General features: G+C 35.3%; 1 protein-coding gene across 1 annotated transcript in view; it reads right to left on the bottom strand.

The window, feature by feature from the left end:
- The window catches only part of GALNTL6 (polypeptide N-acetylgalactosaminyltransferase like 6), a gene marked incomplete at both ends in the record, with an annotated part of 1121308 nt that overhangs the window by 624416 nt on the left and 469194 nt on the right, over nt 1–27698 (bottom strand). The window contains one exon of the mRNA XM_080928910.1: nt 10461–10599. Coding sequence (XP_080785036.1) covers nt 10461–10599 — 139 coding nt within the window. The remainder of the gene's footprint in view (nt 1–10460; nt 10600–27698) is intronic.

Below are 27698 nucleotides of genomic sequence, written 5' to 3'. Positions count from 1 at the left end.
TGACAAGTATATTATGAGACTGATCTGTATAAGTCATTTTCAAGCACCAATTTACATAGTAATTGTTTTAATGTCAGCATATTCAATTTTCAGCGACTGGTTTTAGTCACTCCATTTTCTGTTCCCATCTTTCCATGTCAGCTGGATTTGATAAAGTAGTGATAACTGGCAATTTGTATGTCCTTTGACAGGTCAGAAAAACTAGTGTTGACTGCCATGCACATGCATTTGAGAACAAGGTGGTCATCATTACTTGTTTACCATTTACCGATGTATTTATTTCATCATATGAATATTTAAATAAAAACATGTTATTTGGAAACATGAAAGCTTTTATGGTAATCTTTATATGCTTATACTATGAAACAATAGAATGAGTATATTATCATCATCTGTTTGCCTGAATTAAGGCATTTACGACTAAGTAAAGAATATGATGCTGATATTTTATAAACTTATAAATTTGAAAAAATACAAGCCTGTAAAGTACTTAAACACTGTTTTTCTTTGGCTCTTAAGGACCAAAAGTTGATCCCTTTGCAGAACATTTCAGAAGGTCAGGAATAAATGCATGCAGTCCTGGCATGCTCAACTGAGAGAAGTATGCAGGGGAGAAGTGGACACATTCCAATGTATTTTGACAGCATATTTTAGAGATAGGGTTACTAATTAGATTAACAAGAAGAGATGTAATATCAAAGAAAGCAGAGACAGTAAAATGCCATGAGGAATTTTAGAATGGTGCTTCGGCTGTAAGTGACTGTTGAGAAAGACAGGATAAAAAGGTGAGGGAAGAGAAAGCATGAAAGATTGTGTGCCTCAAAATAGACAAGGTAGCTGAAATAGAAGTGTCAGTGTAGCTGTTGATTCTATCAAATTTCACATGACAGTTTGAAAAAGATATTGGGCATTTAAAAGTGAAAATTAAAATATGGTGAGTTTGTAAAGAATATCCTGGTGACATTGTGATGGAACAGTGAATGGATGGGAAGCTGAGGAAGTCAACCCCAAGTTAGACTTTGTTTTTGTGAGCTGAAATATTGGATTAAGGGAATTAATAATAATATAAAAGCTCTAATGATAGAATGCATGATTAAGCAAAAATGAAATAAAATCTTATTGAATATATGATTAATATTGAGCTCTATACTTCTTCAGAGAGTGTTAAACTGTCCTTTCTAATGTGGGTTAACATATTCTCTTCTGATTATTATCCCTCTTCCACCATCAGACCAAACAAATTTTTTGTTCTTCAAGTTGTTTTGGTAATTTGTTTCATTCATAGCGATACTAATATATCCCTTGACTCTAATTATGCTGACAGTCTGCATATGGATTTAGGGCTATCTACTGAAGCATGGATAATCTATCATGAGCTCTATCCCTAGTGAAAACAGACTCTCCTTCCCCAAGCAGGCACTAAAGCCAATAGCTCCAGTTACTGGTGGTGGTTCACGAGCACATGTCCCATCCATAGGTTTGAACATATGTTCTTAATTCAGTCTTTCCAGTTTTGGTTCTTCACATCTTTCCTGACAAATATTTTCTGCAGATATTGCTACATCTATGTGAAAAACACTGGCTGCCTTTCAAGTGGTTTCAGCTGAAATCTCTAGTTTTGTCGGAGTATATCTAGATCTTACAACATTCTGCTATGTTGCAAAGAAGTTACTTTCTTTGGGAAGAGCAGGAGCACAGGTTATAGGATGGCATGAGTCTCCCTCAGAATCAGGAATCTTCAGAGAAATTAGGGGTTAGGGGAATGCCAAGGTGCAAGAATGACACTGTTCCAGGAGCTGAGGTCTCAGGGTTTAGCAGCTGCTTTGCTCAGAGGAAATCACCTCAGAGTTATGTGAAATGCAACTGGGATTGAAGCAAGCCAGATGCCAACAAAGCTTCTGCTTTCAGAGTGTAGCCAAGAACATCAGAGCCTGCTGTTTCTCTTCAGTGCAGTACCAAGTTTGACCTTTAGCAAGCAGGAAAAGGAAGCTGTTAGAAAAGCTGAAGCACTGTGTCTCAGGACACAGTCCAGCCTGGGCGCACGGTCAGAGGAGGCCAGTGAACTGCTGTCTGTCACTGTACACTGAACTATGGCTTGCTCAGCTAGCAGTTGGAAGGAAGAATCACTTGTAGTGTGGATATCTTCTTAATTTATTTTTCCTTTCCTACCAAAGCTCAACAGGTTTCTTGAGTAGATGTTAACTCTTTTACTCCTTGGGACCATTTAGAGAGGGTTAAAATATATTTGGTTTGAAAGTGTTTTCCCTCAGTTGCATTGCAGAGTAGGCCAACAAAATACCCTAAGCTTTCAAACCTTAATTCAATCTTTGAGTGATTTATCTTACAAACACATATTAGTCCTTGTCACTCTGACACTTAACAAGCACTTTGTCATAATAAAATTGCAAGAATATATATATATATATATATATATATATATATTTCTTTTAATCAATATTATGAGTTTTATTGTAATTATAAATTTTAATGAGAAAGTTTATTTTAATAGAAAAACCAAGTGTAATGATCTGTAAATGTTTCAGAAATTTGGAACATTAAATTATATATTTAAAGATATTACTGTAAAATTTGAAGGAGATTTTTATCTCCACTAAAAACCAAACAAATAAACAACAACAACAACAAAAACCCTTACCTGGGGTTAAAATTAAAGGAGGGCAGGCCCAAGATAAGACAAGGCCTGTGATTAGACAGTAAAAAGTTGCGTGGGGCGAGAGTTTTGGAAAGGGGAGAAGCCAGGAGAGGAAGAGGGAGGCAAAATGGAGGAGTACAAAGATGAACCATTTCCATTTGGCTCTGAATAGCCACAGGTAGTTCTGAGTCTCTTATAAATGATAAATTCGTACAGGACTATTTGTCCTGTCTAGGTGGGGAAATTATATTTATTGGATTGAGTTTATTGTGTAGACATTTGTGGAGTGAAAGTTTACTGAGATCAATTATTGATATACATATGATTGTTAAATTACAAGTTTCTGGGGCTTTAGATTTGTTGGGCTGGTGGGAGTTGCTATGGAGACCACAGGGGACAGTTTCAGGGAATGTGAGCCGAGTTTGCAACAAGTAGTTGCTGGGGTCTCTCGAGTCTGGATTTTACAGGGTTGCTGGGATTGTGAGCAGAGTTTGTTGGCAGAGATTCAGGAGGGCTGCTCTCACTGGGACCAGAGAGTAGCTGGGGTTTGTGTGGCATAGTGCCCCTTGAACCAGCTGCTGCTGAGATGATACCACACTAATGCTTTATGGCTTAATGATAACAGCAATAGTTAGAGCTGGTGGTGCATAATTTTAATATTTACCACCACATTTACCTGCTATTAGCTATTCATGATTCAGCCATGTTTGATGAATAATTATGTTAAAAAGAGTAATATATACACTTTTAAAGTTGAATTCATATTTAGTGTGTATGGTTTTCTTTGGCCTTTAGCACACTCATAAATAATATTTTTACCACCATAGTCTAATATAACTTGCCAACTATATAATAGTTCAAGATTACATGACTCACTGTTTTATAAATGGAGTCTCCTATTTTACTGAGAATAACTAAAGTTTTTCAGACCCAGATTTGTTATGTGTAAGTTAGAGTCTTTACCACTGCCCTTTATTTCTGAAAACCTCTGGAGTGAGTAAAATTAAATAGTGAGTTTGGAGTTACAGTTGCTACATTACAGAAAATTATTTATAGAAAAAATCCAATTTTTTTCTACATGTTCAAAGCCTCACTTAGATTTCTCTCTCTGTCCAACCCTCCAGCTTTGTCCTCAGCTACTTAAACCACAGGATCACAGGCAGGTACAGTCATGCCTGACATCTATGTTCTTTTCTTTACAGAATTCAAGATGAGACTGTATTTCTCAGACTCACACAAATATTTACATTTTTTAAAATTTGATTCTTATCATAAGTTCATAAAAAGCTCAAAATGCATTAGCTAGAGGCTGAAACTGCTAGGTCATTCTGAAAAGGTTTCTTTCTTTTTTTTTGTTTGTTTAGTATACACAGCTTTCCCACTAACAGGCTGAGATAAAGGGTTCTTCTCCTTGGTCTCATTTTCCTTTTCAATGACTATTTCATGACCTGCCATTCATGCTGAAAGCTGAATGCCTGACAGCTCATCAACTGTTTATCTCTCATTTTCACAGCCATACTTAGAGTGACAAAACCTTTTCCCTATTTCTTGGACTTTAGTAGTAAGATGAGAATGTGTGTAAATGTGTTATTGTGCTAATTTCATGATGAGTCAATATTCTGACTTGTAAAAACACAATTATTGACTGATATTGATACTGTCATATTTATATGTAAGCATACAGATCTACCAAATATGCGAGGTGTTCATATCAGTATTGAAAGTTTACTTTTATTTGTTGTTATTGACCATTTATTTATTCCTTCATTATTTTATTGTAACCTTTTTCAATTTTTAAAAATTTAACATAATGTTTTGAAATGCTCTTGATTTGAATAGCATTTGATCAAAAACTATTTTCTACTTTCTGGTCACACAGTATCACACCTGACTAGAGTACAGGAAGAGGCATATTAGTTCATTACAATATTGTATTTACTTATGAGCTCACTGAATAAAAGTAATTAATGAACTTCACATTTATGCCACCATAAGAACAGGAAACCAGTGCTGTTGTTACCAGTTAAAATGCACTGGGATCTGCTAAAGTTAGAAATAAAACATGTTATTCTAGCAAACTTTTGGCTAGTTATTTTCAAACATTTCTGTGAATAAGTTTTAGCATTGAAGAGTCAAACCTATTAAATCACTTTGTAAATATGTAATTAAAATTAATATTTTAAGTGTATTGACAAAACCTTAATTAAAAGTTGAAAACATATCTATTATTTCTTACACTAAAATTAACCCAGTAATTTAATTATATAATTACAGTTCAAGTTTAAAGTTAGAATTAATTTATTTTTTATGTTGTACATTTTATGTAAATGAAAATAAGCAAGGCAAATAGTTTTAGAAGAGCTTAATAAAGAATCATCATTGGAAACAAATAAGCAATAAATAATTAACTAAAAACCTCAAGTATATTATGTTGCAACTCATTGGCAGACCTGGTCTTACTTTGAAATACCATAATCTGTAGTCAGGGACATAATGAAGACTGTATCTATAGTGTAGTAGTTTAATAACAGAAAAAAAAAAAAAACAAACTTATCAACTTTGTTATATAAGCTGCAGAAATCAAGTCCATTCAATGTAACATTCTTTTTGATAGGGATGGATGTGTAGAATGTAGAATACTAAAAGTCAAGAGTTGGCCTAAGTTGCTCATAAGTTCTCTTTGTTGTGTGCAGAAGAAACATACTGAGTTCTTTATCAGAGGAGGAGAGTCATTTCCTAACAGATGTTCCAATAGGCTAGGCACTGTGTGATAAATACACCTGCTCTTTCAGAACCTTGACAGATAGTATTCCAGGACAAATGCAAAAACTGTGAATGCTGGGCATGAGATTGTGAGCATACCATTCCTAGCTCTCTTACATTATCTTATTTGAGCCCTTCATGCAGGCAGAGACCTGTCATTGTATTGTGAACTCTGAGCACACCTTTAGATCTGTAGTTGCCTCATATCAAAAAAGGGTGTCCATGGAGGCAGAATGTTCCTCGTTCTGGACCTTGGTCCTAGGCATTACACCTGAGTCACAACAGAACTGTTTTCATGAACAGAATTTCAATATTAAAGGCAATATTTTAATACAAATTACTTTTGTGACAATTTCTGAAATGTGTCTGAAATTCTCTAGATGACATTAGCATGTTGCATTTCTGTAAAATAACAGCAATACTACTAAAAGCAATCATATAATCCAAGAGTACAGTACTCCTATGTTTTCTCAGGAGATGAAATTTCACAGTCTTCTCTCACTACTCCATGTTCCATTTATGGAAAAGCCATAAAGCTAAAATTATTCATATCTAGGGAAACTTGTTTATTTGAAATAAGATAATAAAATTGAAAAGCCATAAGAAGGGTAAGGCAATTGTAATTTAAAAATGTTCTAATATTCAGCCACCATACAAGTAACAAACCTTAAGTAACAAGTGCATTCATAGAAATTTATGTTAAAAAAATCTGTATTTCTTAACATGTGTTTAAAGCATTAAAAGTAAACATACTAGTCACTCATTTATATGAGTCTGATGCAATCTTATATAATTCTCATTTTTGGAGCCTTTTTATATCTCTTTATTTTATATATTTTTCCTTCTGGGAAACAAAGTTGGAGATTATTAAGAAATGGTGTTAAAGCTGGTTAGATGTCTCAGCAGGGAAAGGCACGTACAGCCAAGCCTCACACTGAAGTGAGATCCCCGGCCCCATTTAGTGGAAAGAGTGACTTGAGATATCCTTGCATTCCACAGGCCATCCTTTCACGTCTAAGAGTGCCTAGTGTCATATCCACAGCCCACTTGCCACCTCAAGCCCAAACATATACACATGTGTATACAAAACAAAAATAAATAAATAAAAGAATAAGAAAGTTTTCATGGCTATTTAATCACAAGTACTGTGGGAATGAAAGGTACTTAGTAAAAAAAAAAAAAAAAAAAGGTCCTTATGTGCCCACCAGTGGGCATGGGCATTTCATAATAAAAAGTTCTTATGTATCTATCACTGGATGTAGGCATATCATAATAAAAGGTGCTTATATATCCATCAGAAGGCATGCATTTCAAGAGAGCCAACTCCTCTCTTTTTACATTTGATTTTTTTAATAAGTTATATCATGTTCTGCATTGTATTCATAATAATAATGGTTCAATTTGATTAGAACAAGGGATGAACACGTGCAAACGCATCCTTTAATCCTTTTTCACTATTTAAATATTTATGTAGAAATTTAGCATTACATTTTTGCTATGTTGGCTAATCTTCCTTAATTTATACCCATCTTCTATATTTTATATTCTGAATTCACATAGATTTCTTATAATTTTACTTTCTTAATTGGACATTAAAAAGATGTTCTAAACACTACAAAACATATACATGATATGCCAGGTAGATGTCTAAATATGAAATTAAGACATAGTTAATATTCTGGTAGAGAAAACTTAAATTGTGTTATCATGAAGCCAATTCTTAAGATAGCTACTAAAAGGATATCTGTAACACAAATGCCTTCATATCTTATCAGTATTGCATAAAATAAAATAAAAACAGAAGATAAAAAGACAGATTCTAGATAATGAGCCAACAGACATGATAAAGAGGTGTGTGGTTAAAATGTACAGATTATATAGAATATAGCTGAAGACATATGGGTTAATAGTGTGGAAAAATGTAGAGAAAGCTTTGATAACACCAGAGCATTGATACAACAAACTGTCTGCAAAACAGGGAGATGAAAAAAATTAGAAAAATAAAATTAAAACCTAAATGTAAAAGATATTGATGTAATTTAAATACTAGGATATAAGAACAGCTAGTCAAATTACTGCCCACCTTCATTTGACTTTACTTCCTCCTGGGTCTAAGATGAGTCTATTCCTATCTAGGACATATCTGTTATTATCTATGGCATAGACAACCAAAGATGGCTGTTAGCTTCGTTAACTAGTAAGAAGTAATTAAGGATGGAAAATAAAACAATATAGCCACATAGACTGATACTTCTAAAGTAGTGAATATTCTTCGGTATAAACAACAGTGTACGCCAACCACAGCAAAGCACCCACAACAGAAGGGATCAGAATGAGCATGAGAAAAGGCACACAGGCCAGCAGGGCGTGCCAGAAGCTTACATATTGTGAACTTGTGAATTAGGATGAAGAGTAAGCTAAAAACAAACAAACAAACAAAAATATAATATTATCACACAATATTTTTAAAGCACAGAGCAGAGAAGAACATGAATCTTTTCGTTCTGGGACTCTGAGACTGTAAAAAAAAATTCTTCAAACTATTTCATTTCAAAATCACACAGATCTTGTACCCAGTTTTACAGACTGAATCCACAGAAACAAAGTATGATCAGTTTGCTTCAGAAAGGTACTTGAATAACCCTGACATATATGTTGAATTGATTCTGTAATTTCTAGAAGCATTTGCACAGACCATTTGACAGGTTACTGCCAAATCCATCCAATCAAGGGGCACAGAGATGCTGCCAAACCCATATCCCTTTAAGAAGCACAGGCAAACAGAGTCACAGAAGTTTCAGCAGTGTGGGTCCTGCAAGATTATTGCCTATGTATTTCTGCAAGTGAGACTCTGACAAAGTCAGGAGAACAGCAGGGTTCCATGTTGCCCTTCTGAAAATCAGATCTGGACTGAAATCCAGCTAAGCTGCCAACCTTGTCTCTGCTGAACACTGTCCTGATATATAGTCTCTGCTAGTATGCACTTTGACTTCTTGTTTGATGTCATTTTACTCCACAGCTTTTGGCCATTTTCAGGATCCAGTTTTAGTTTCCCTCCTTAATATAATATTTTCTTGATAATTTAAGTTCAGTGGATGTAATAAAATTTTGAAAATACTTTTGTTTTTACTTTCACCAGTGTGTATTTTTTTATTCCAAGATTGGGGTTACGCTAAATATATGTTCTGAAAAGAACAGTCTGTCAAATTCCCTCTGTTCCAATTTATAACTTTCACACTTTCCACTCCAATGTACTTTAGTAGGTTTGAAATTGGGGGAGGGGAGATAAAGGGAAATAATAGTCTGAGCATTTTTATGATGCCAATAATGCATCTTAGTCATTTTCAATAGAGCAACACTAGATATTATAATTTCTCATACAAAGAAAGAATTTTTGGTCAGTGGGAACCACTACAGAGAGTTGTGGAAAAGCTTGATATAATTTGTATGGATAAAAGGCCAAGGACAGCATATAAAGTTTTCTGATAGAAAAAATTTTATTACCTCTTAATATTAATCCTCTAAGGATATTAGAAAATATAATTTAACACAGATTCTAATGAGAAAGCCAGTAACTCCTATATTTGCCAAATAAATTAAAGAAGCAGTGATGGACAGAAAACTATAGCTCTTAGTGCATGAGATATTATTCTTTTTAAGGGTAAATTATCAAAATGTTGAGTTTTGCTAATTTACAATTCTTGCTTAATTTATGGCTCTAATCTTCAGTTTTTGTGGTTTCTCTTATTATTGCTTGCTCTCTACCTTACTCCCTTCCTCTCTACCTCCCTCCTTCCTCTCTTTCCCTGCCTTTCCTTCTTCTCTCCCTCCATCCCCATCTTTCTCTCTCAAACACGTGTGTCTGAAAGGACATTGAGAGAAAGGCACCAGTGTATGTGGTTGAATCCACGTGCTAAGGTGTCAAAAACCCTATGCACTTACCAACTTGTGATATTCTGTTGGCTTTGTTTAAGCTATCAGAACACCACAAAAAAATTCCATGCCTCACCCCCACTAAAATGAACAATTTATGGATAAGGTAGATATCGGGAAAGAGAGAGATTCCGAAGGATTTCAGGAAGCTTCATTCTTTGTTTAATTCATTCTGCATTTAGTTATAGTTCAATAAACATAACTCAGTGTCATTTGAAAAACCACAAGTAGTTCGTAAAGTGAAAGGCAACTGGAAAATGAATTATGACCATGTAATCACTCATTTGAAGTATACATTATGGGGTAAGAGGTCAAGGATCCTAAGTAAAGCTAACTTAAGAAAGCAGAATATTGAAGGTGCATAGCCAAAGACAGTTCTGGTAACATCAGCAACCAGGAAATAATGTTTATCTCCAATCCATAGTAACAAATAAAAAAGTATGGTTATCTTCTTTCAAATATTGTATGTTAGATGATTATAATATAGGTAATGAAACCTTAATAATTTGCAGGGTTTATGTTATGCTTTAAATTCAAAATATGTTTCACAGGCTTCTACATTCAAACATTTGATCTCTAGTGGTGGCGTCCTTTCCGGATGTTATGTAACCTTTAGGAGGTAGGCTTTAGGTAGAAGACATGGTGGACCTTACACTTTACCTCCTGGTTCAATTTCCTGTCTCAACTCAGGTTGGGGGTCACTTAGATGTGTGCGTATCCCTGCTGGTCAGATGTGCGTGAGTGGGTCTCTCCAGAAAGGTGTATGTGCGTCTGAAAAGCAGATGTCTTTCTGTGGTCTTAAGTTAAATCACCTCAAACCTAGCCAAATAAAGCGTTACCCTTATTTTATTTTTTGTCTGTCCATTTATTTTGCTTTTCTTTGTCTTTTTTAAAATTTCATCCATGAGAAGGTAACCAGTGCAGCTGACAATCTTTCAAAATTTATGAAATTATTTCATTTTAATTATACATACTTAACAATATAAAACATGAAAGCTTAAATTTAAAAGATTAGTGTGGCATGTGGGTTACATGTACAACTGTAATGTGCATAAAAAAGTAGTTACACAGTATCCAAAGAAACCAGCACACTTGGCATGCTCATACTCACTTAGTATGGCGGATGTCTGGCAGAGACCTCTCTAGAGCAATATTGTTGCTGACAAAAATATTGAAGCCATTTTCCCTGTAAGCCAAGTCATCACGGTCCTCTTCAGTAAGGGGGTATGGTTTTCCATGTTCACCTTTCCCTACAAAGAAAGAAAAATAAGGTTTTTCTTCTGAAAAAAAAAACAAAACAAAACAAAAAATACCCTCTATTTTATATTCCAGAACAGAGAGTCATCACCAGATAATGGATAAAGAAAATATGAAATTTATATACACTGATATATTTTTCAGCCTTAAGGAAAATTGAAAACATGGAATACTCAGGAAAATCAGTGAACTGAAACCTATTATAGTAAACAAATAAAGTAACACCCCATAAGACAAATGCTTTCTCCTATGTAGGACTTAGGTATTAATTTCTATATATGTGCAAGCGTACCTGCATGTGGATAATGGACATTGACATGACTACTGCTACTCCACCTTAAACACTCATTTGACTTCTCTAGTGGAGCCTACCTCAAGTTTCAAGCATGCACACACATAGGCATCTACACACACACATCTACCTACTTGCAAGCATACTATATGTTTTAAGACTAAATTGTGCCAATCTTATACTGTGAACTATTTAACAAAATAACTAATGGGTTGCATTTTGGGTACGTTGTGTTTCTTAGTTCTTTTATATGCTATTCTGTGGTTATATATTTTTTATTTGTTAAAAGTTTATTATAATGAATTGAAGAAAACCAACAACACATAATAAAATTAACCAACCTCTCTCTCCTCCAGCTGAGCAAGATGCCCAAAGGAAAGAAGACCAAGGGGAAGAAGGTGTCTCAGGCTCCCACCGTCGTCAAGAAGCAGGAGGCCAAAAAGTTGCTCAATCCTTTGTGAAAGGGTCCAAGAATTTCGACATTGGGCAGGACATTCATCCCCAAAGAAATCTAACATGCTTAGTCAAATGTCCACACTACATCAGTCTTCAGCAGCGAAGAGCCATACTCAATAAGCGGCTCAAAGTACCTCCTGCCATTAACCAGTTCACCCAGGCCCTGGACAGCAAAGAGCCACTCAGCTGCTTAAGCTTGCCCACAAGTACAGGCTAGAGACAAAGCAAGAGAAGAAGCAAAAGCTGCTGGCTGGTGCTGAGAAGAAAGCTGCTGGCAAAGGGGACGCCCCAACTAAAAGACCACCTGTCCTCTGAGAAGGAGTCAATACAGTCACCAGCTTGGTGGAGAACAAGAAGGCTCAGCTGGTGGTGATTGCCCATGATGTAGACCCCACAGAGCTGGTGCTTTTCCTGCCTGCCCTGTGTGGAAAGATGGCGGTGCCCTACTGCATCACCAAGGAAAGGCAAGGCTAAGGCACCTGGTCCACAGGAAGACATGCACCACTGTTGCCTTCACACAGGTTAACTCAGAAGACAAGAGTGCTCTGGCCAAGCTGCGGGAAGCTGTTAGGACCAATTATAATGACAGATATGAAGAGATCTGCGGCCACTGGGGAGGCAACGTTCTGGGCCCTAAGTCTGTGGCTCACATTGCCAATCTTGAAAAGGCAAAGGCTAAAGAACTTGTCACTAAACTGGGTTAAGTGTACACTAACTTATCTTTACATAAATAAAATTACAAAATTAAAAAAAATTAACCAGCTCCTAAGTCTATACATCTCAATGAAAGTCAGAGTTAAAATAGCCATTCTAAAACTATGAAGATTCAGATTGGATTTTATACTTTCACTACCCAATATATTTTAATCCCTATAGCAGCCCCCATTCCTAGTCTTTATTTCACACAGTCTGTCTATGCCCCATTCCTCTGAGAAGGGGGGGACTCCTGGGTATCAACCCACTCTGGCACATGAAGTCTGTAGGGCTAGACAGCATATTCTCTCCTACAGAGGCCAGACAATGCAGTCTAGTTAAGAGAACACATTCTATAGACAGCTTTAGGGACAAGCACATCCCACCTTCAGTTGTTGGGGCACCCACGTAAAGAGCAAGCTGCACATTTACTACATATTTTCAGGGCTAAGGGAGACTAGCTCCAGCCCATGCTTACTCTTTGGTTAGTGGTTCAGTCTCTGGTAGCACCCAACCATCCAGGTTATTCATCTGTCCACAAAAAGTGAAATGAAGAAATCAAGACAAAGTTAAAACTAGGAAACATAGTAAGGTTTTTTCTTTGGTTGGTTTTGTTTTTGCTTTTTATTTGTTTGATGTTTAATCTTCTTTCATATTTCCTGTCTATAACATTCAGGGGCCGAGGAAGGAGGTAGGAAGCAAATGGGCTGTGCCTCCAAATGGGCATAAGAACTGGTGAGGATGAATGAGATTGAATCCCACGGACCTAGGTGATTTGAGAATATCATGAATGCAGCTGCCTTCTGCCTGTCTCTGTACCTATGCTGGAACACTTGACCAGGACACCCAACTGAGAGGACCAAAGTCACTCAGTCATGTAGCATAACACCTGCAGTTCTTTTCCATGTTAGTGAGGCAATCTAGATAGCCTTAGCCTTCAGTCAATGACATTCCCTTCCTGGATATCCCCACCAACCTTTTATAATAATATATAATCCCTGGTGCAGCCTGTACAAAATATAGACATTCTCTACCCCCAATAAAACAATATTGAAAACACAAGGATCTTCTGGGCGAGCTGCTTTATTAAAAATTGCCCTGTGGAAAGCCTTTCCCTAAAAGAGCGGCACCTAAGACTTTAAAGATTTTCCTCTCTACTTGACACCAGACCCCTGTTCTGGCCTTTGCTCTCCCTTCTCTGGTCCAGCACGTCAGTGGTTGCTGGACACCCTTGCTAGAAAGATAGAATGCAGTAATACAGAACAGCTTTTTCTGAAGCACTATCTCCCTGAATCTCATTGGGATTTCATGTGACTTCTCTTATTTTACGTGTGTGTGTGTGTGTGTGTTTGTGTGTGTGAGCTTGGTAAATATATATTTATTATACAGTTGTATTTTATGTCATAGCTTTCCTTCCAGTATATTGTTCTAAATGAACCATGTTGCTTTTATACTCTCTTGCTAATTGCTTACATTTTAAATTCATTGTATTTTATAGAGTTTTAAGTCTACAAAGCTATTTCAAAAGAGCATAGGAGTTTTCGTTCACATAATAGCACCTCTTTCTACTTGAATAAAATGCATATTTCTCCTTTAATTCTATAACATAATAAATAACATTGACTTTTTTACGCATTTGGTTTCCAATTTAAATATGATTGCTTCAAAGCACTGCAAATTTGAGTGTAGATATGTATTATTAAGTGTGTATAGGTATGTATTTATATTATCATAGCATAATTTTATATAAATAGAGATTCCTCTGCTATGTTAAAATACTATTTTGTATTAATAGAATATTAAAGTTTGAATTCTTTAAAGAATTTTGTATTGTTCAACTTTATTGATTTGTTTTGCAAACATACTTGTTTTGTTGTTGTTGATTTGTTGTTTTTAGCTTGGGATATTGAGTTTCTATATCCAAAGTTATACTCCAAAAATAACAATGGAAGACATTCTTTTTAGCTTCTGCACTCATCTCAGTGACAGTTTTTTTTAGTATATTTGATATTTACATCTTTCTGAGGCATTAAAAAAGTTTACCTTTAAGAAAAGAATGAAACTAAACATGGGTACAAGCCTGTGATTCCTAAACTCATGGACCTGAGGCCAATGGTGTCCTGCTTAAAAGGTAGCATGAAAATAAACAAATAAATTCAATAATGATGACGGTAATGCAGGCAGAAAATTTCTGTACTCTAAAGTCTAAAGAGAAAATTGTGGAGTTTCATTAGAGCCCGCCAGACCACAGGTGGCTGGGAGCTCAGAGAGCTGTAGGAGTGCTCTCCCTCCTAAGTGGAAGGGTGAGTCAACTAAGTCTACCCATTGTCTACACTAGGAGAGGCTACCCAGGACTCTCATGGTACAAGTAGCAGTACTGCCTGGGAGTGCACACTTCCAGCCTAAGGTCAGAACTGGCTCAAGTACATCAGGACTGGGCTCTGCCATCGGAACTTACACCTTACATCAGGAGAGGAACACCAAGAGAGTAAACTATAGTAAGAAACAACAAGCTCACCTAGCATTGTCTATAACACGATAGCAAGAGTTAAGACTTAGACTTGCAAGATGCTAAGAAACAGAAACCAAGGCATCCTGGAAACATCAGAACCCAGTTCTCCCACTAGTGCAAATAGTGGATATCCCAACTCACCAGAAAAAAAATAGATTTAGGCTTAAAATCATGATGATGGAGATCTTTGAAAAGCACCTAAGTAACACACTTTAAAAAGTACAGGAAAAGCAGGAGAATACAGTAAAAAGTTGAAGGCCTTAGGAGGAAACACAAAAATCACCTAAAAGCTAAAGAAAAAAACAAACAATTAGGTGAAGGAACTGAGAACAGAAATAGAAACAAATGAAGAAAACACAAAAGGAGACAACCCTGAAACTGAAAACATAGGAAAGACATTGGAAGTCATTGATGCTACCATCACCAACAGAATACAAGAGATGGAGGAGAGAATCTCAGGAGTAGAAGATACCATAGAAATCATTGACACAAGTGTCAGAGAAAATGCAAAAATCAAAAAGATTCTAACCCAAAACATCCAAGAAATGATGAGAAGACCAAACCTAAGAATAATAGGTGTAGAAGAGGATGAATAATATTATCTGAAAGGCACAGTAAATATTTTCAACTAAATTATGGGAAAAAAAAACTTTGCTAATCTATAAAGAGTGATGACTACGAACATACAAGAAGCCTACAGGACCCCAAAGAGACTGGACCTGAAAAGAAATTCTTCCTGCCATATAATCGTCAAAACAAAAAATGCTCAAAACAAAAAAGAATACTAAAAGCAGTAAGAGAAAAAGAACAGGTAACATATAAAAGTAGACTGATGAGAATGACACCAGACTTTTCAACAAAGACTATGAAAGCTAGAAGATCCCGGACAGACATCATACTGACCCTATGGGATTACAAGTTGCAGCCCATGTTAGTATATCCAGCTGAGAAACATGTAAAGAAAGGCTCAAAATCCTTAGTCATCAGGAAATTGCAAATCAAAGCAACCCTGGGATTCTACCTCATACCAGTCAGAATGGCTGAGATCAAAAACTCAGGTGACAGCAGATGCTGGCAAGGATGTGGAGAAAGAGGAACACTCCTCCACAGTTGGTGGGATTGTAAACTGGTACAACCACTCTGGAAATCAGTCTGGAGGTTTCTCAGAAAATTGGACATAGTATTATCTGAGGACCCAGCTATACCACTCCTGGGCATGTACCCAAAATTAGCTCCAATACCAAACAAGGACACATGAGGAACAAGGTTTATAGCAGCCTTATTTATAATAGCCAGAATCTGGAAAGAACCCAGATGTCCTTCAACAGAGGAATAGATACAGAAATTATGGTACATATACACACAATGGAGTACTATTCTGCTATTAAAAACAACAAGATCATGAAATTCCTAGGCAAATGGATAGAACTTGAAGCTAACATCCTGAGTCAGGTAATGCTGTCACAAAAGAGCACTCATGGTATGCACTTACTTATAAGCAGATACTAGTCCACCCTCAAAAAAATAAATAAATAAAAGCTCAGAATACCCAAGTAACCATCCACAGAACTTATGAATCTCAAAAAGAAGGTAGATCAGAATTCGGATGTCTTAGTCCTTCTTACAATGGAGAACAAAACAGAGGAGGAAATACAAGAACAAATAGAGGTGCAGGGATTGAAGAAAGATTTACAGAGAATGCCACACATGGAGAATCACCCTATATGCAGCCACCAAACCCAAGCACTATTTCTGATGCCAAGTGTTTACTGGCAGGAACCAGACATGGATGTCTCCCCAGAGGTTCTTCCAGCATCATATAGATGCAGATGAGGATGTTTGCAGCTAAACATCAGACTGAACATGGGGACCCCAATGAAAGAGCTTGAGAAAGGACTGAAGGAGCTGAAAGGTTTGCACCCTCATGGGAAGAACAACATCATTGTCAGTCAAGGCACTGAGGTGGAGAGGGTGATTGGGAGAGGGAGCATCGTCATGGAGCAAGTTAAGGGGGAGTAGGGAGAAAGATGGGGGGAAAGGTATAACATTTTTAATGTAAATAAAAATATATCCAATAAAATTGAAAAAAGAAAAAAGAAAATAACTCAACAATGTGTTGCTGAAGACATAGTTCAGAGGGTGGATTGTTGCTTAGCATTGATATTCTCTGTGTCACATGTCTACCACTCTAGTGCTGGAAATGAAAAGACTGACAACTAGTTATGGGACTAAGTGGGTAGATGCAGAAATGGCCAAGGCTCAAAGTCATCTTTTGTTACACAGGAAGCTTGAGCCTAGTCTTTGCTTAAGACTTTGTCTCAAGCAAACAAAACCAACAAAATAACCCTCTCCACCACCAATACAAAATAAAAATCTGATATTCGGACTTTCTTCATTTTAGCTTTTGGGGAAATGCTCCATAATTATTCTCTAATATAAACAGAAATGTAAAATTTTAGTAAGAAATTTTATGTAGAAACATTGTACTAAAATTATATATATATATATATAAAATTTTAGTACAATGTATATTTTAATTATATATATATAATTATTGATTATATATAATATAATATAATTTAATTATATAATATAATTATAATTATAATTAAATTATATTATATTATATATAAATTATATAAATTATATAATATTATATATATATTATATAATATAATATAATTATATAATATAATTAAATACTAGTTGATTCATATTATTTGCATATGAATAATATATGATGAAAAATATTGTTATTACATATTTTCATGATTGGGAAACTTTTAAATTATGAAAAAAATCTTTCCTCTGTGAAACGTTTAAATTAGGAGCAGAAGTGGTTTTGACTTTTATAGACCCTGTTACACCTTGATTTACCCTCAGTTCTGTAATTGTACTTAGTAGGAAAGGTTTGAGAGTGTGTTGCTATTATTATCTAGACTGTCCTAAACAAGTAATAGGTTAATCACTACTTTTGGTAATTTTACATGTAATTACACAGCCCTAAGTAAAGTGCCCACATACCCTTCCTCTTCTCTTCACACTGTTGTAGAGATATTTTTAGTTCATGGCTTCAAGTTCAGTCACTTTGCAGACTACAAATATAGACAGTGTACAGTGGTATAGTCCTTAGTACCTGTTAGAAAGAAATTTATTTTTTTCTGTGGGACAGTTTAGTGCTTCAACTGGTAAGTTCCTTGTGAAAGAATTTTTCAAATAAATGAGTGACTCTTCAAAATTATGTAATGCAGCAGGTACATTAATATATACAGAATATTAGAAATTTTACAATGACTTCATAAAACTAGGTTTTAAAATATTGCACTCTTATACATGAAAGCAATAGATTTTATTGCAAATATGACAAAGTTATTTTTAAACTGAAATCATGAGATCTCTTTAGTTTGAATTTCTTGTGTTCAAAAGGAAAAAAAAAGAAAATCAAAGCAAAACTGAAAAAAAATGGAAAAATCCAAATTAAAATAATAAATGGAGTACTATAACACTAAGTAATCTTTACTATTGTTACAAAACTATATTTGTACCTTTTCAAGAACTCTGATACACTATAATGTATCTCATTATAATAAATGTATATTCACCACAGAATATCTGCTTTAAGTTCTGATGTGCTGCATCGGTTGCTATTTTTAAATGAGTTTAAAAAACAATTGTGATATTTTAAATAATCAAAGCATGACATTTTAATATTATGTGTAAATGTATAAATTTCTTGGAAAAAATAACTTCTCTAGCGTATAACTGATGGTGTTTACTCAAAGGAGATATTGGCTACTTAAACCAGTGATGTATGTTGATTTTCTCACAATGTACCTTGTACTTGTCTCCCGGTTAAAATGGCGTTACTATGGCTGTCTTATAGACTGGTATGACTATCAGTAGAGGATGCATATCGATCTTGTGCCATATGCACCACTGGGTAGGGAAATTGAAAATGTACTCAGTGTCTTGGCAGGCTTGGGAAAGCTGGGAGCATGCTATGATTAGGACGATAAGGACACATTTATAAAATGCCTACTCTGAGAAGAAAACCTGGTTAATGTAGAATTAAATACACTGAACAACAAAATAGATTCCGATGAACTAGGGAGCTTGGAATAGGCTGAGGAAGGAGGGATTGCGGCTCAAGTCCTATGAAAAGACAAGATTATGAACCTTTACAAAAAGGGATCATGTTGAAGACACTGTAAGAAGTATCTGCGATAACTGAATTGTGCAAGCTAAATTGTGAAATGCAGTGCTGAAAAAGTATTTAATGAATGTATTTTATAATACAGATATAATCTAACATTAAATACTAAGATATAAATACGGTTCAGGTCAGAGGAGAAATTTCAAGAACAGTTGAAGATGTTAGAACTGTTTCTTAGAAGTAAGTAAGTGTAAGGGTTTTAGAAAGAAAGCCCTAAGAATAAGCAGTTTAGAAACTTAAAAGAAACCATGAATATTGATGCCTTTGAGCTTTGTTCGTTTGTAGAGATCTTTCATTAATACTCCAACATAGAATTTCCTAGTCTTGATTTATTCTTTCACTTTTCCATTCTTTTCTCTTCCTTTTCTTCTTCCTCCTACCCTCCTTCCCTTCCAGGCTGCCTCCCCTCCTTTCTCCCTTTCTTCTTCTATTCTTCCTCCTTTTTTCACCCTCCATCTGCCTCTACACTCCAGCTCTCTCACACATTCCTTGTCCTTCCTCATTTCCTTTTAAGGAAGGTTTGGCTACATAACCCCAGAACACCTCGAGTGGACCCTGCAAACAGAACCACACTGTGATTCTCTTGTCTGTGTCTCATAACTGCTGGAATTACAGAAATGTAGACACACTTAAAACATCTGCTTTCTTTCACAAATTACTTACTGTTGTGAATTCAAGTTGTTATTCAGTCAATGACTTTCAGAAAGGATACACACCCTAAAAAATGCTTTTGTGACAGCATTACCTGACTCAGGATGATAGCTTTTCCACTCAATATAATGTCACCAACACCTAAAAGGCGGTCATCACATAGTACACACCAGTCCATATTAATGGATGGTAAATCAATAATAAGATGTTGAGGATTTAAGCTTTATTTCCTAAGAGAAATAAAGTAATTTATTTTCCTGAAAGCAAATATTGATGACTTTATCTGACATAGTGTCTGGGGATTAAATGATTATCAGAGTTACTGTTTTGATGTCAAAATTTAAAAGAAAAAAATTAAAAATAGGATATTGGAATTTACAAAAAATTTACTAGGATCATTAAGTTATCTCAGGTCTAGGACTCTGCATTTAGTTTCAGAATCTAGGTCACCAAAGGGTGGTTGTAGCTCTCCTTAATTTTTGTATAAATAGAGGAAAAATGAACAGTTCTTTATATATTGTCGACTTTCAGTTATTTCTAAGAAGATAATAGACATGTAGGCAAGGTGAAGTGCATCAATCAAATAAAGTATTTAAGTGAAAATGGTCTATTCCTATTAATTAATAATTAATAACTAATAATAGGCACTGCTGACTAGACTGACCCCAAACCACTGTGCTCTTGCTCCTGTCCTTTACACCCTCCTGAGTATCTAGGATGGCTAGTTTCTCACCTGGCTTAAAATGTCTTCTGTAAGCTGTACAAAGCCTTAACTTCAAAGTGGCTACATCCTACTACATTATGATTAGAAATGTCTACATTTTAAATGAGCCAATTAGCTTTCTATTTATGTCAAACTTTCTTCTATATATGACTTGATATATGATACATGACATAGGAGTATATATAATATACAATGTGTAATATATAATAAATGTATATATGTATAGTTTCTACAATTTACAGAACATGGAATGCCTATATCTTGCCACTTAGCTGTATCACTTATAAAAATGGGAGCCACCCCTATCATGCCCATAACCATAAGTATGCAGTCTACTTAAGCAGAGTTCCCATTTCATGCCTCACTTACAGACTTGGCTGTATCTTCTTGGAAGTAATCATTGAAGACTGATTTTACAAAAATGGCACATTGAATATGAATATCGATAAAACATATTCACACAACTTCGTCTTGTTCTGGGGGAAATCAATAAGTCTTCATATGCCTGAATTTTCAGTAGAGTACTACTAAATTGCTTTAAATGTCCTTTATTTTTTTTTATTTGAGTAAGCAGCATATTTGTTTTTGGACATCAGTGATGGTTGTTTTCTTATGCCAAAATTTTTCATCATACTTGTTCCTCTCCTAAAATATGATAACCAGAGTGAATAAACTATATATTTTCATCCCTTGGTAGTTTACATTAAAGTGATTGACTGCCTATACTTGAGAGGTGAACAAATTGTGAACGATATTGTGCCCACTATATATAATATAAGAAACTAGAACCTGAGTACTTAATATGTGTTCATGGAAGTTGAAATGCTAATCACTATTGGGTTAATTAAATTTGGTATATAAACATGTGCAAAGCAATAAAAGAGGTTGGATAATAAGGGCGAAAGTTTAATTGTTTTGTGTATGTAATGGAGGGTTTAGGAATCGTCTTTGTGGTATTTTATTTCAATCATTTCAATTACATCTGACAATTGTATTTGCCACCATATTTTATGGTATAAACATTACACTTACTAAGACACAATTTATCAGAATAGCTTTTTTTTTAGCTTTGGAGAAAGTTTTGGAGAGCAAAATGAGAAAAATATATGCATTTTTCCATATTTTGTGTCATGGCAACTGTGATATATCCTAAAAACACATAATATTTAGTCTTTACTAATAGTCTCTACTGCAACCTCTGTGAAAATTTTTTGCACAAATCAATGCTTGCTTACTGCTATACATAAAATTCTTCATGATGCTATGAATCTACAGAACTAACTCAGCAATAGAAAAACAGAAAAAGAGCCAATTCTTCAACAAATACATGTGCATATGTACATGCCTTTTGGGTTATTTTTCTAATGATTACACTATGAAATACTTCAGTGTTATGAACCAAATATTAGGGTTAGGTGAAGAAGCCATATTTAGTAAACAAAGTAGGATAAAAATTCCTTTTTTTTTGTTCTTATATTTCTAGTTATAAAGACTATTCTTTTGTCACATATTTTCTCTGAAAAATATCACTCTTGATATTTAAAGTAAAATTTATAATATAAAATATAAAGGTAGAAATTGCTCTCAATTAATGGAATTTCAATATTCTTGCTAGCTTTATGAAGTAGCAGCCACTGAAAACATCCTGTAATACATTTTGCATTTTTATCGTTTTATTTTCTCCACTTTAAGCATCTGTCAAATTTCGATTATACCATCTTTTTCTCCTTGGCAGTACAGTGCGTAGACATTGTCTCACAGATTTGGGCAATGGAAATTAGAAGCTTCCCAGTCACAAAAGAACAGACATAATATGCAGTCATTAATTATTGGATACTAACTCCAGAAAGCTCAGAGCACCCCAGAAACAGCTCACAGACTATATGAAGTTTAAGAAAAAACAAAGCCCCCCCCCCAAAAAAAGAAAAAAAAAGAAAAGAAAAGAAAAAACCATTATGCTTAAACTTTAAACACCAAGAAAACTTTGGCTAATTCCAGGTTACGTCTTGTTTTACATGTAATTTATGCTCATTGTAACTAGGAAGATCTTAATGCACATTACCAAAACTTTAAAAAAACCGAGTACTGACAAAAATGTATTTGGATACTTTTATGCAAAAATGCTTAAAATCTGTAGTTTGTCTTTGTTTTTTAAAATAAAGTTGTTCAATTAAAAAAAAAAAAGAAGCTTCCCTATCTTCTTGTATTTTTTAATGTTTTCCTACTGAGCTCTTTGGGTTGTTCACTATTTCTAGTTTATACTCACAGGTTATGTTTAGGGTTACCTGATTCATAACATTGACGAGGGGCAAAACGCCTGGCTCTCTAATATGTGTATTGATCATTCTCTTGCTAAAGCTTTTCTGTTATGTGCAGAGATTCCACAATGCAGGTTAAATAACCCAGGCCTATCCAACTTCCACTAGGAAACTGCAACTATGATGATCTCCCTGACTTTTCTTCCCTCCTTATTTTGATTTACAAAGGTAACAAGTTAGCTGGGTAATTAGCATTTGAAAGGCCCCTCTAATCTTTCAGTTCCTCTTGCCTATGTAATAACATCCTCTTGTAGCTAAACTGGATAATATTATAAAACTTGTCTTTCTGTTAAAATTATTATATATTTAAAGCAATTATTAATATTCAAAGAGAGTAATATTATTTAGTTATACAATCCAGTTTTGTTTCTCAAGTGAATGTGCGTGTGTGTGTGTGTGTGTGTGTGTGTGTGTGTGTGTGTATGTGTGTGTGTATGATATGGATATATATATCAAAGAGAAATTAAGTATATTCACTTTTAAATATATAAGCAATAAAGATGACATATTCTTTAATATTCTGTTATAAAACTCTAAAAATAGTATTTTAACTTATAATGAATTGAAAAATAAAAACAGTAGAAGATAAATCTAAAAAGTTTTCTCAGCAAATTAAGTTTTGTGATTCTATAATTAAATAGTCTACAATCCTCATTTCAAACAAACTCAGGAATTATCTAGTTAAAGCTGGGTATTCTAAAAGCAGACTTAATATAACTCACCTTCAATAGTTGCAATATATTTCCAAATAAAGCATAAAAAATAAAGAATACCTATTATAGAAAGCAAAATAGGAAAGAAACAACTCACAGAACACATGAAGCTCAAAAAAAAAAAAAAAAAAAAAGAGAGAGAGAGAGAGAGAGAGAGAAACAGTAAGTGTATAGCACCCTCTCAGAGTGGGGTACACCTAGACCCTAAACCATTAATAACTAAAGAGCTAATAAGATAGCTTTGTGGCAATTTTTGGTATTTAAAAATTATTATGTTTAAACTTTACACACCTAGAAAACTTTGACTATTTCCATGTTACATTTTGTTTTACATGTACTTTATGCTCATTGTAACTAGTAAAGTTTCAATGCATTCTATCAAAATTTAAAAAATATCAAGTACTGACAATAATATATTCATATTATTTTATGCCAAAATACTTTAAAAAATCTATACATGCATCTCTGTTTTTATAGATTAATGTTGTAAAAATACTTTTAAAATTGATAAAATATTAGAAAGGGAGCTCATTGTTTTTCATTATGATTTCAATGAATAAAGCCAGTTTGAACTGTGGGTCAATTATTTATGTGCTGTGGGAGACTAGATGAGCTAGAGGGAGAGGAAGAACAAAAACTGAGAATGTATAAAAAACTCTCATGTGAACTCACTTTATAAACATTTTATTTGATGGTTTAAATACTTGCATTTCAAATATTATCTGCTTTCCCAGTTTCCCCTTCACAAAACCCCTATCCTTTTCTCCTGCTTCTATGAGGGTGCTCCCTACCCATGGACTTCCTCCTCACCATCTTGACATTCCCCTACATGGGGGTATCAAGACTTTACAAGACCAAAGGCCTCCACTCCCATTGATGGCAGACAGAACCACCTTCTGCTTTATATGCTGCTAGAGCAGTGGGTGACTGTATGAGTTCTCTTTTGGTTGGCCTGAGAGATCTGGCCGGTATGATTGGTTGATATTTTTTTTCTTCCTATGGGGTTGCAAATCCCTTCTTCTCCTTCAGTCTTTTCTCTAACTCTTCCATCCACACCTGTATTTGTCTGGCTCTGACAGAACCTCTCAAAAGACACCTTTAACAGTCTCCTGCCAGCAAGCACTTCTTGACATTAGCTATAGTGAGCCGGTTTGTTTGTTGCATATGGAGTGGATTCCCAGGTGGGGCAGTCTCTGCATGGGCTTTCCTTCAGTCTCTTCTCCACACTTTGTCCCTGCATTTCCTTTAGACAGGAGCAATTTTGAATTAAAAAATTTGAAGATGAGTGGATGGCCCTATCTCCCAACTGGAGGCCTCGCCTAACCTCTAGATAAGGTCTCTATAGTTATTCATCCCCTTTGTTGGGTATTTCAGCTAATGTGATACCCACTGTGTCTTGGGAGCATCTTGTTTTCCTGTTACTTGGGTCTTGCTGGTGGCTACCCCCAGTTCCCCATCCCCCATTGCTATACACGACTGATCAATTTCCTGACCTTCTGTCAATTCGACCTGTGAGGTATGGGAGAGTACATGAGGAACAGGGAAGGGATGACCAAAACTAACAATGTATGAAAAAGTGTCATGAAAACCCACTTTTATAAACTTTAAAAATATATTTAAAATGCATTCAATTGGAGGTATTATACATGGTGGCTGTTGATTCTAGAAATCATGAGTTATTACAACAAAATTTTAGTGCCAAGCAAAATTCTAGTGCCAGATATGTGGAAACTTCTTAGGAATATTTGAGCTGAAAGGCTCCAGAAGCTCTTTAATTATCTACATAATGATAATTCACTTTAGCTGCCTACAGTAATAGATGGTAAGAACCTATTGCTGAAGGCACTGTATATATTCATCACAGAATACAATATCCTGCCAAGGCAACAAGGTACCATTGCTGAAGAATCCACCTATGCAACTTATTGAATATGGAGAACCTTAGCTGATTTAGATATAAAGCCCTCACCCCTATATTTTTGTGTATTGGTACAGAAATGCTCTAAAGGCCCCTAAAAGAGAAACTTAGACGTGAATCCAGTCTCAAAACCTTTGATCTGCAATGTTGTCTTACCAGCACAAAATATGAGAGTAATGGTGGCACAAAGCTTTTGGGAATAGACAAACAAGGTCTCATTTGATTTGAGGTTCACTCCATCAAGTAGAATGAACTCATATGCCACGCTATTGAGAAATCAAGATCCAGAAACCTATGGCAAAGCCAAATACTATTGTTCTAGAAAAAATATAGTGATAAATAACTCTGAATGATATTCTGTTATACTCGAAGATCAGTGCCTTATTGAGTCATCATCAGAGGATCTCTTGCAGGAGATGTTACCAAATATAGAGACCCACAATCATACACAGAGGGAGAGGCAGGGAGGGAGGGAGGGAGGGAGGGGGTAAAGGAGAGAGAGAGAGAAAGAGATAAAGTGAGTCAGTCAGTCCTTGGAACACACAGCTCTAAAGATGTGTCAGTAAAAATTGTTCAGAGTTCAGGAAACCCTGATAAAAAGGAAGCAAGAAGAGGTACGAGAGGTGGTAGAGGACAGCTGGAGAACAAGGCCCACAAAACCAATTGAGCAAGGCTCATAAGAATTCATGGAGACTGAAGCTGTAAGCATTGTATTTACAAGGGTCTGCACCAGGTCCTGTGTGTATATATTATAGCATTAGCCTTTGTATTTTAACCACACTTGTGAATGTGTTCTATGATTCTTGCACCATCTTTTGGGGTTATTTTCCTTCTCTTCCATTGCCTTGAATAGCCATGATGTGATGCAATATCTGTTTGTTATATTTTATATTTTTTTAGTCATGTTTGTTGTTTTTGTTCTTTTCTGAGAGACAGAAAGTGAATAGATATGGTTGGGGATAAGAATGGAGAGGAAATGAGAGGTGAAGAGGAAGGGGAAACTTTAATTGGGATATATGATATGAAGAAAGAATCTGTCTTCAATAAAAGTGGAATAATAAACTACATTGTATGTATAGAGAAGGTAATATGCAGGTAACTATGATCAAAGTACAATGATCTTTATGTTTTAAATGACATAATTAAGCTCATCACCTTGTACACTATAACTAACTGAGACATTCTTTTTTAAAACAACTAAGCAATCAACAGGATCCTCAGAGCTTCTGGAGACTAAACCACCAACCAAAGAGTACATGTGGGGGAACCCATGGCTCCAGCTGCATATGTAGCACAGGATGGCCTTGTCTGGCATCAAAAGGAGGAGGAACCCTTGGTCTTGTGAAGCCTCATTGTCTTAGTGTAGGGAATGACAGAGTGTTGAGGTGGGAGTTGGTGGTTGGGAGTGAGACCATCTTCATAGAAACAAGGAGAGAGGGGAGGAACAGGAGATGGAAAGGGGGAAAACATCTAAAATGTATATGTAAAATATCCAATAAAAAGATTTAAGCATAAAAATAGATAAGCAAAATTAACCAGTAGTCATTATTAAGTTCTGGGAATTAGGAGACATATAAATTTTACAGTATATTGGAAAAATGAAATTATTAAGAAAGATATATTGTCAAAATTGATCTTTCAGTGAATACAGGAAATCTACAAAATGATACTTTAAAATAAACAGATTTGCATTTAAGAATCCAAAATTTCAAAAATCATCTGACTCAGAAAATGACACATATAATCCTGCAGCTTTTATTTTCAGCTAAGTTTTTTAGAGATGCGAACCCCTTCTGCCTTTTGAGTTTCTCATTGAAATAAACAGCCCTTTGCATTGTTGCTTCAGGAACTTTGTGCAACCAGAGGGCAGAGTCTGGCTGGTGTCTTCGCTACTCTTGCAGCTTTAGGACTGGAAGAACATTAACTTGATATAGTTAAAGAGCATCAGTGATCAGAGTTGAAATAGTAGTGGCAAGGAAAAAGCCAGTGCATGGTACAGCCAGTGTATGTCAGGGAAATGGCAAAGGAACAGAAGGTGCAGACTAGAGGGCTTTACAGTGTGTTTGGAATCCTCGCTTCAGGGAATAGTCCTGACAGCTAGAAAGACAGGAATCATCAGAACCCAAGAGCATGAGAGGCTTAAGAAGGCTGTTGTTTTAAATGATGGGCAGGAGTCCTAAGAGGATAGACAATAAAACAGAAATTTCCAGAATGTATTACTTTGCACAAGACAGTCTTCTGCATGGTTCTTGCTTATGCCTCTGGGGAGAGGAAACATTGTAACTGATTTTCCTGTCAACCTGATAAAGTAAGAATTTGGTGTCAATCGAATTTATTTGTCAAGCATGCACCTGTGATCCATTCAGGTCCTTGCTTAATATTCAAATCCTGTAAACATATGTCAACTTTGTCAGCCACAAATACAGAGTATGTAAAACTAATCTTTTTCTCCTCTTAATCTTGTGAGTAGTACCAGATTATAAGGAGACATTTTGTAGTTAAATAACATACCTACAACAAATGTAAGGTGACAGCATCTTATGCTCTACGTTATGATTTTGTAACTGCAGAAGTAGATTAAGCAGATGTAAAAGATGAACTT

This window comes from Micromys minutus (assembly GCF_963924665.1).
Source record: "Micromys minutus genome assembly, chromosome: 14".
In the NCBI taxonomy this organism is placed as follows: Eukaryota; Metazoa; Chordata; class Mammalia; order Rodentia; family Muridae; genus Micromys; species Micromys minutus.
This window is presented reverse-complemented; position numbering and strand designations above follow the sequence as displayed.